The 10,515-nt window shown below is 62.1% G+C and overlaps 1 protein-coding gene across 1 annotated transcript; it reads left to right on the top strand.

Moving 5' to 3' along the window:
- The first annotated feature begins 1,325 nt into the window (after positions 1-1,325).
- On the top strand, positions 1,326-6,034 carry LOC148646590 (uncharacterized). Its single transcript, XM_088609406.1, has one exon. It carries the CDS (start codon positions 1,886-1,888, stop codon positions 4,403-4,405), a length of 2,520 nt encoding a protein of 839 aa, XP_088465532.1. The 5' UTR covers positions 1,326-1,885; the 3' UTR covers positions 4,406-6,034.
- The last annotated feature ends 4,481 nt before the right edge of the window (positions 6,035-10,515 follow it).

The raw sequence follows: 10,515 nt of genomic DNA, 5'->3' as shown, positions 1-10,515 counted from the left end.
ACTTTTTTGTTGTCATAGACATTATCTCCCGTTCTTCCTTTTTGGTTCAATCCCAGCAAGCAACGGGCGCAAGGCGGGGTACACCCTGGATGGGACACCAGTCCATTCTAGGGCACACACGTTCACACCGGGGCCAGTTTTCCCAGAAGTCCATGAACCCAAGAGCATGCCTGAGGACTGTGGGAGGGAACTGGAGCATGGGAAGAACATGCAAGCTCCACACAGACAGCACAAAAAATGGAATGGAACCGAGGACCCCCGTGGGGTTTCGAGGAGGAGGGATGGCTTCAGGGGAATCAGGGAGGAATTCCGACTTCCGGGAGAGGACGGGGAGAGGGAGCAGTCGCCTCTGTAACGCCCGAACGGAATTTCACTGGAAAGGTGGAACCGGCGCCGACCGGGGGTCTTTATACCCACTTCCCTGGACCGACACGTCCGTTCCAGACGACGTCCGTTATGACCTCCTGATGCAGAAGGGGATCGCTGCAGATTACCTGCACGATGGCCGAAACCCATCCAGAACCAACTGCCCTGGACTTTAGCCTGGAACGGACACCGGCGTTCACACCCCTAGCCTCGCGGACAGCCCTCTTTCACGACCCGGGACCCGACACGGGTATAACCTCTCACTGGCGTCTCCCACAGCGCAGCGTCCCAGGGGCACTGGGTGGGGCAATTTTGGCCTAGAGGGAAGGGCGCCCCCTGCTGGTCCACCGACGCCAGTTACAGCAGGCCACCTGATGTTTCTCAATGGCTCCCCCAGGCTCGGGAGGTGTGCTTTAAGAGGCGTCTCGCTGTCATTTTCTTTTCGATACCTGCGCTTATTGTGAGGCGTCCCGAGCTCCCCAAGCCCCAAGCAGGAGACGGAGCGAGGGAGGGGGGCAGGGAGGGGGGAGAGAGGAGAGAATGAGAGAACAGGGAGGAGAGATGTGGAGGGACAGAAATGTCAGGGCAGCAGCGGGGAGTCCAGGCCGCCCTCTTGCTGGCTTAATCATTCGTTTTTTTTTATTTCATCCTTAAAGAATCAAAAAGTTTAAAAAAGGAGGGTTTAAAAGTCTCCTGGCTGGATCGCCTTGCAGGGGAGAGAAAGGCAGATAGATGGCAGGGTCCCAGATCGCCTGCTTACAAAGAGTTATGAAAACCATACGGCTCACACACACACACGTTCACACACCCTGTCACTCTCACACTCACACACAATCTCACACACACACACACTCACACACTCATTCACACTCGCAGAATCGTACGCTTGCACACAAACCAGTACACTTTTGCTGTCTTGAGCACAGATTCAGTCTCACACACACTAACAAGTACACAAACTGACACAACACTACACTGTGAGATACTCACGCTGACACGCAAACACCTAAACACGATTCTTCACACACCCGCTGACACACACTCACAAACAAACAAACAAACTGGCAAACACACAGGCTCTCACTCCCACACACACACACACTGACACACGCGGACACACACACACACACTCTCCTTTCCCTAAAACATACATTCCTCCTCTCGGCTCCCCCTCCCTCTCCCTCTCTCTCCTCTCTCCCTCCCCTCTCCCTGGCGAAAAGTCCCGGGACAGACTGCGAGCTCTCAGTGCAGGAGCTGGAGCTCTGGCGAGCAGCAGGGAGAGACGGAGACGGAGAGAGAGAGAGACAGAGAGACAGAGAGAGACAGAGAGACGGAGCGAGAGACAGAAAGACAGAGCGACGGAGCGAGAGACAGAGAGAGACAGAGCAGAACAAAGGGAGTGTGCAGAAGGCAGCGGAGAAAGAGCGAAGGAGTGAAGAGAGAGCCCCAGGGAGAGGGAGGAGGTGAGGTCCGGGGAAGAGCAGAGAGAAGAGCCGGGGGAGCGGGCCCCGGGGCGGAGATGGGGCCGCTGTGGCGCTCCTGCCTGCTGGCGTCCCTGCTGTGGCTGGCCGGCGCCGGCCAGGCCCAGGACCTCGGGGAGCGGGATGCCCTGTGTCGGCCGGGGGGCTGCTACGCCGTCTACTTCCAGCGCAAGACCTTCCTGGACGCCTGGAGGAGCTGCAGGGACCGGGGCGGCAACCTGGCCACCGTGAAGCGGCCCGAGGAGGCGGCGCTGATCCACGAGCTCTTCTCGGGCCTGGAGCCCCGCGCGGCCGCCCGGGCCCGGGCCCGCATCTGGATCGGGCTCCAGCGCCAGCCCCGCCAGTGCTCGGCCACCCGGCCCCTGCGCGGCTTCACCTGGATCACGGGCGACCAGGACACCCAGTACACCCACTGGCTGCGCGAGGACTCGCCCAGCACCTGCGCCGCGCCCCGCTGCGTGGTCATGACCCACAGCCAGGACCCCCGAGACCGCCAGGACAACCTCAAGTGGCAGGACGGCTCGTGCACGCTGCCCGTGGACGGCTACCTGTGCCGCTACGCCTACAGGGGCATGTGCCCGCCCCTGGAGAGCGAGGGGGGCGGCCCCGTGCTCTACTCCACCCCCTTCCACCTGGTCAGCGCCCTGCTGAGCCACGTGCCCTTCGGCTCGGTGGCCAGCGTGCCCTGCCCGGAGGGCACCAGGGGGGACCAGTCGGCCCTGTGCCTGCAGCGGGAGGACGGGGGCACGGGCTGGAGCAGGGAGGCGCCCTTCTGCTCCGACGCCCCCCAGGACTGGTGCCGGCGCGACAACGGCGGCTGCCAGCACCTCTGCCGGGCCGCGGGCGCCCACTACTACTGCGAGTGCCTGGAGGGCTACGAGCTGGGCGCCGACGGGCAGAGCTGCGGGCCGGCGGACGCCTGCCGGGGGGACCCCTGCGAGTTCGAGTGCCACGCCGCCGGCGGGGGCTTCCTCTGCGCCTGCCCCGAGGGGTACCTGCTGGCGCCGGACGGCCGCGGCTGCCTGGACGTGGACGAGTGCCTGGGCGGCCCCTGCCAGCAGCGCTGCCTCAACGCCCCCGGCACCTTCGAGTGCGCCTGCGAGGAGGGCTGGCGGGCGGCGGGCGGCGGGCGCTGCGAGGACGTGGACGAGTGCCGGGCCGGGCCCTGCGAGCACGCCTGCGAGAACCGGCCCGGCTCCTACGAGTGCCACTGCCGGCTGGGCTACGCGGCGCCGCCCGGCGAGCCCTCCCGCTGCCTGGACGTGGACGAGTGCCAGATCCCGGGCACCTGCCAGCAGATGTGCGTCAACTACGAGGGCGGGTTCGAGTGCCACTGCGGGGAGAGCTACGCCCTGGAGCCCGACGGGGCCTCCTGCCGGCCCCTGAGCGCCGCCGGGGCGCCGCCGCCCCCCGCCGCCGCCGCCCCGTCCCCCCCGCCGCCCCCGCCCCCCCTCCCCTGGCCCTCTGGCCTGCCGGACTTCGGCTGGATCCCGGGGGACCCCGCTTTCGGCTGGGCCCCCGAGCTCCCCGGCTGGCCCACGGACACCCCACCTCTGGACTGGCCCACAGACACCCCACCCCCTGAGTGGCCCACTGACACCCCGCACCCCAACCTGCCCACAGACACCCCACTTCTGGACTGGCCCACAGACACCCCACCTCTGGACTGGCCCACAGACACCCCGCACCCCGACCTGCCCACTGACACCCCACTTCTGGACTGGCCCACAGACACCCCACCCCCCCACTGGCCCACAGACACCCCACACCCCGACCTGCCCACTGACACCCCACTTCTGGACTGGCCCACAGACACCCCAGCTCTGGACTGGCCCACAGACACCCCACACCCCGACCGGCCCACAGACACCCCACCCCCCCACTGGCCCACAGACACCCCACACCCCGACCTGCCCACAGACACCCCAGCTCTGGACTGGCCCACAGACACCCCAGCTCTGGACTGGCTGACCTACCAGCCCGGCCTGGTGTGGGTACCCCCTGATTTCGGCTGGGAGACCGACACGCCCCCCGAGGGGCTGACCACGACCCACCCGGAGAATCGGGGTCGCCCCACCTCCGGACGGGCGGCCCCCCCTGACCCCACGCCCGACTGGTTGCGAACGGGAAGGATAGGGGAGGTCCCGCCCTCCTCGCCCCCCGCGGCCGCCTCCGAGCACCAGGGCACCCCCTCTCCAGGCACCCCAGGGGCCACGGCGGCGGCGGCGGGTTCGGGGGGCAGAGCCTCACCCGAAGACGAAGAGGGGGGCACCTCCGGCTGGCACAGCCCTCCCTCCCCCCCTTCGACAGCTGGCCCCCCCGGCACCCCTACACCCCCCGCGCCGGGCAGCGAGGCGCCCCCCGGCGGCACCTCCAGGCAGCGCCGGGACAACAGCTGGCTGCTGGTGGCCCTGCTGGTGCCCCTGTCCATCTTCGTGGTGGTGATGGTGGCGCTGGGCATCGTGTACTGCACCCGCTGCGCCGTGCGCCCGCGCAGCAAGAGCGTGGCCGACTGCTACCGCTGGATCACCAGCTCCGCCGGCAAGCAGGGCGTCTAGGCCGCCGCCCCCGGCACCCCGGCCCGCCCCGGGACCCCGGGACCCCGGGACACCGCGAGAGCGCTTGCTGGGGGGGGGGACCCCGCACTGCGAGCCGGGCCGCACCCAGAACCGAACTATCCGGGCGCGCAGTCCCCTCGCCCCTTCAGCCGCCGACCGATCACCCACAGAGACGCTCTGAGACAGCACCCCGCCGGGCTCGGATCGGATCGGACCGGACCGGACCGGACCGGACCGGAGGGGCTGCGCTATTCCTCTGCAGGAGGCCGAAGACGGGCCGTGGGAATGGGGTGTGTGTGTGTGTGTGGAGCTGGAGGGGGGAAGGGGGGGTCTACATTTCTGTCCCTGGTGCTGTTTATTTTTTCTTTCAAACTGCGCCGGTGGGGGGGGAGTCCTCTCTCTCTCTCTCATGATTTTTTTCCCCTCAGCTGCCGCTGAAACAGCTCGGCTCAGTCGCGAAAATGGAAAATGAAAGAAAAAAAAATGTCTTCTCCGGCGCTGACACGTCCCAAAACAACCTCCGAGAGGCCGTTTTTAGACACACTGTGTATGTATCATCTAGGAATGTTGTGCTTTATAGAGCCTTATAGAAAAGTCGGGAATATTCGGTAATCCCTTCCCCCCTAAACGGCTCGGGATTTGCGAGCTCTTGGACCGCTTCGCCGGACTGTCAGGGTCTGCTGAAGCGATCCCGCTGGCGTGTCGTTTCACATGCGGAAATTTGCGCCCTGGATGCCCACCGGGGGTACCGGGGCACCAGAATCGCCTGGCGCCCCCCCTCACCGTCCCCGACACCAGCCCGCTGGCGGACGTCTCGCCCCCGGCCTGGCCGCTCCAGCAGGCGGTGAGATCATCGCGCTGGAACGACTCGGCCCGCCGGCGGCGCGTCCCCGCTCCCCGGGCGGCGATGACGAGCAGGACGGGGTGCGCGCATCGCAGCCAGCCAGCGCGCCGCCCGCCGCTGGGGTAGAGCGCACGCCAGTGTACCTGGTGAGTGATAGGCTGAAATGTCTGCATATCCCTATATATACACGAGTGTGTGAGTTTCTGTACGTGTGTTCTTTATCCCTCGGTCCCAGTGGACTTTCAATGGACAAATACAGGAGTATGTATATATTGCATTTTGGGGACACATCAGAAATGTCCACTTCTTTTCCAATGACATATTACTCATCGATGCGCCTGCACGTCCTCGGAATCCAGTGTGGAGTCACAGCTTGGGGGTGAGGGGACCCCCGGTGCAGCACCCCCAGGCCGCAACCAGCCCCCCTCAACCGAGGTCGCCACCCCCCCCCCCCAGTTATTAACCGTCCTGCTTGGGGATGACGTCACAAGCCGGTCCGGCACCCAGAAGGGCCTGAGGACGAAGGGGTGAGCCTTTCCAGCCCACCCTACAGCTTTCACTGGGGAGCCTGAAGCAAGGGCGCCCCCTGGCCGCTCGGAGTGAGAACTGCAGCCGGGCGATCTGCCTGCTTTTCCTCCAGCACGGACTCTGACGAAGGGAAAGAGACTCTAGTCGCCCGTGTGTCTGTGGACTCTTGCTGAAACCCGAGCTGGGTCCGCCGCCGATTCCCCCCTGTCACTGTATCTGAAAATGTGGGCTTGTAAATTAAACGGGTTTATAACGGGTCTTACTGTCCTGGTCTCGCCGCTGGGTCGGTGTCGGGGTTTTTTAAGAACCGTTGCAGTCGGGAAACTGCGAAAGAGAGGTCTCGCCCGAAAGTGTGACCCTCAGAGCTTCCGGGTCTCTGTCGCGATCCCGTGCCTGTGGAACAGGAGCAGAGGATATGACAGTCACCAGACCAGATATGACAAAGAGCCTCGCCCTGGAGTGCTCTCCCGGCGAGCGGTCAAACTGGCAGGTGACAGGCTGAGGGATTCGGGCAGACAGCGTCTAGCCGTGGGAATAACGACCGCAAAGATCTCTTTCTGCGCGCAATGTTGCAGCTGCCTTTCGATTCCAAGACCTTGATCAAAGCAGAAGGGATTCGCGCGTGGAGCTCTTTCAGCCCTTTCGGGACTTCCTGGCTTGTGCCCGGACCCCTAAATGCTGTTCAGGTGCCCTCGAACAGCAGGCAGCCTCACCTGAGGGACAGGAAGGTGTTGCCCAGATCCCACCCTCTGGGTCGTGTCCTTTGTGGCGGATCGGCAAGATGTCATGGCTGTCGCGCTAAGGTGAAAGGTTAAAGGTCAGCCCCAGAGGTCAGCTCCCGTATGAGGGTCACTGTAGGGACACTAGTCCGCACTTCAGGTGCACAGAGGAGCACGGACGCAGGAGGTCGACAGGAGGTCAAACATGAGGGGGGGGGTACAGAGAGACAGAAGACAGAGCTGCTGCAGGCTTCGTAACTCCTCATTGGAAACTTCGAGGGGAGTCCAGTTAGAGTTGGGGAAAAAGGAAGGCCTTCTTTTACACAAAGAGTTGTGGGTGTCTGGGACAGGCTCCGCCGCCCACGCTCGGCGCTCACGGGTGACATTTCGGACGCGCGTAGCTGCCGGAGCTAGGAGTGGTCCTAGGGTGGTGGGCTCGTAACAGGAGGGCTGCGGGTTCAAACCCCAGGGGAGGTACAGCCATCGCACCCGTGAGCTTTGCACTGTGTTCAGACCGCTCCAGTCAGGTGCCCGGCCTAGCAGCTGGGTGCCAGCACAGATCGCTCTGGGTGGGGTGAGAACGCAGAACGGGGTACAGGTCCGTGAGCCCCCTCGTGCCCGGGCATGTGTCTCGTGAGAGGGGTGGATGAGAGACCGCGCGGACAGGGACACCGGAGTGCAGGGCAGGCTCTGAGCGACAGACTCTCCTGGGAGTTCCCGATGATGTCCCTGGATATTTTCCCCAGCTCCAGCCCCGCGGGTCTGGAGCTCTGGAGCTCTGGGGGTCCTGAGGGTGACCCCCCCCTGGCCCGAGCCCGTGTGCCGAGGCCGAGAGAGAGCTGGATTCTGTGAAACAATGTAGCACAGTGAGGCATCGGGTTACAGCGCAGAGGTCTGTAACCAGACCCTTCCTCCTCTCTCTCCCCCCAGCACTTAATGAGAACAGTGTGTGTGGCTGGCAGCCCTCCCCCTCCGCCCCGGGTTCGATCACTGCCTCCTCTGGAGCCGCCCCCCTCCGTGACGCCCTCGGGTGGTCAATTGTAATAACGCACGCCTGGCACTGCCGCCCAAAGCGATTTACAATTCAGTTCTTGCAGTACTCTCACTGAGATTTACTACACTGGACTGTGCTTTTACCCTGATCTCACTGAGATTTACTACACTGGACTGTGCTTTTACCCTGATCTCACTGAGATTTACTGCACTGGACTGTGCTTTTACCCTGATCTCACTGGACTCTTCTGCGCTGTACTGTGCTTTTACCCTGATCTCAATGGGCTTTACTGCGCTGTAGTGTGCTTTTACCCCGATCTCACTGGGCTCTACTGCGCTGTACTGTGTTTTTTACCCTGATCTCACTGGGCTCTACTGTGTTGTACTGTGCTTTTACCCCAATCTCACTGGGCTCTACTGTGTTGTACTGTGCTTTTACCCCGATCTCACTGGGCTCTACTGCGCTGTACTGTGTTTTTTACCCTGATCTCACTGGGCTCTACTGTGTTGTACTGTGCTTTTACCCCGATCTCACTGGGCTCTACTGCGCTGTACTGTGCTTTTACCCCGATCTCACTGGGCTCTACTGCGTTGTACTGTGCTTTTACCCCGATCTCACTGGGCTCTACTGCGCTGTACTGTGTTTTTACCCTGATCTCACTGGGCTCTACTGCGCTGTACTGTGCTTTTACCCCGATCTCACTGGGCTCCACTGCACTGTACTGTGCTTTTACTCTGATCTCACTGGGCTCTACTGCGCTGTACTGTGCTTTTACCCCGATCTCACTGGGCTCTACTGCGCTGTACTGTGTTTTTTACCCTGATCTCACTGGGCTCTACTGTGTTGTACTGTGCTTTTACCCCGATCTCACTGGGCTCTACTGCGTTGTACTGTGCTTTTACCCCGATCTCACTGGGCTCTACTGCGCTGTACTGTGTTTTTACCCTGATCTCACTGGGCTCTACTGCGCTGTACTGTGTTTTTACCCCAATCTCACTGGGCTCTACTGCGTTGTACTGTGCTTTTACCCCGATCTCACTGGGCTCTACTGCGCTGTACTGTGTTTTTACCCTGATCTCACTGGGCTCTACTGCGCTGTACTGTGTTTTTACCCCAATCTCACTGGGCTCTACTGTGTTGTACTGTGCTTTTACCCCGATCTCACTGGGCTCTACTGCGCTGTACTGTGTTTTTACCCTGATCTCAGCCCCGCTCTGTGTGCTCGTCCCAGTGAGGTACACTCTGTGCGTGTGTGTGCTCTGGAGCGGACCGGCACTGAGCAGGGCGTGACAGCAGAGGGAGGGGGGTGGCTGGAGGATATTGGAAACACATGTGGACGGCGCAGTCTGCAGTCGGGGGCCGTTGCCGAGCAGCTCTGGACAGACTCTTTTGTCTTCTGTGGGGGAAGGAGCCGGCGATCAGCCAGCGTCCTCTCTCACAGAGGGCAAGGCCAGAGGTCCAGCCTCACGCGGGCCGCTGTGAGCCGCCTTTTCCAGGGAGTGTTGGGTAGGGAGGACAGCTTATTTTTAATTTCTAAAGCCAAGAGGGGACAAACCTCCATTAACCCACCGTTATGTTCGCTGAAACGCAACGGCCTGTGCTCTGTTTCGAGGTGCTCAGCAGGAAGTGTGTCGGTGGGCGGTTTGGCAGAGGGGAGGATGTTCAGGGAGGTGGCCTCTGGTGCCCCCTGGCCACAGCACTGTCCACTGAAGCCTGAATAGCACCGGGCAGTCGGTGGCCTTCTCAGACGCAGGTAGGGGCTGGGAGAGAGAGCTGCTCTGTTGGGTTAGCAGCCATGTTCTAAGTGGTTCCAGCCAGGTGGGCAAAAACTCAGTTCGCAGGGCTTTAGTCGGGTTATTAGGCCTTTGAACCCAGATCCAGGCCAGAGTGTATTAGCGTCGCCTCAGTGATAATTGTGCTACAGGCACTTTGCTACAAACCCCTGCCACTCTTACTGTAAAGACGGGCCTCCTGTTGTCAGGCCTCCGTGCTCACCCCCTTGGTCCCCGCTGATGGAGAAGCAGACCCCCAGGGGTCAAGGGTCGTCCCCCGCCTCCGAGAGGCACTCGTGTCATTCCCCCTGGTTGGGGTTCCGTTGAAGACCGAAGAGACGGAGCGCCTCCGAGTCCTTTCCCTGCCTCTGGAAAACTGGCTCCCCTTGTACCCCTTCGCTCTGGGGTGCAATGCTTGCAAACAAGGGTACACAGTGCACCCTCCTTTAAGAATAAGAATAATTCCTTAAGCTTCTATAGCACCTTTTTGGACCCTCCACTCAGAGCTCTTTCCAGGTCATGGGGATCCCCTCCACCCCCCCCAGTGTGTACCCCCACCTGGATGATGCGCCAGTCCTCTCCCCACACCCCAGCTGTCAGTGTGTGATGGAGCCAGTTCAGAGAAGGGGGTTATTAGGAGGCCATGAGGGGTAAAGGCCAGGGGGGAACTGGGCCAGGACACGGGGGTTAATAGCCCGACTGTTCTCCAGAAACGCCCCAGTACTGCCTCGCTCGCGGAAACCTTCCAGCATACGGTAAAGTCAGGGCAATTTTCCCAGAGGCTGGGGCTCGGCTCAGGCGGCGTGGTCCGGAACGCACCCTTGACGACAGGGAGGGGGGTGTCCGTGTGGGAGGGGCCCGGCGGGGGACCGGTGTCGTCCAGCGCGGCGCAGGACAGGGTCCCCAGCTCGCGTGGCTCCCTGGCACAGACACCAGAGCGTACAATGGCTCGTTATGCTCTCTAGTTGGAACCAGATGCGGCTGACCTGGGACCAGTAACAGAATCGCTTGAAATAGCTTTCCGCTCAATCGCTTTCCTTCTCAGGCCTGGGGGCACGCGGCCTGGGGTGGGGGGGGGGGGGATCGTGAGCACAGCCTAGAGGCAGGACTCTAGAACCGCCCTCCGTCCAGCCCCCCGCAGTGGGAACTAGAGGTGGTCCCTGCCGGAGCTCTGGAAGGACTGCGGTGGGCGCACACAGAAATCCCATGTGGTCACTGGTTCGAGTGTTGCTTCAGGCCCCCGTGTGCAGGAG

Source organism: Lepisosteus platostomus, chromosome 16, assembly GCF_059453375.1.
Source record: "Lepisosteus platostomus isolate fLepPlt1 chromosome 16, fLepPlt1.hap1, whole genome shotgun sequence".
Classification (NCBI taxonomy): Eukaryota; Metazoa; Chordata; class Actinopteri; order Semionotiformes; family Lepisosteidae; genus Lepisosteus; species Lepisosteus platostomus.
Note: the sequence above shows the minus strand (reverse complement) of the source record. Positions and strands in the feature narration are given on the sequence as shown.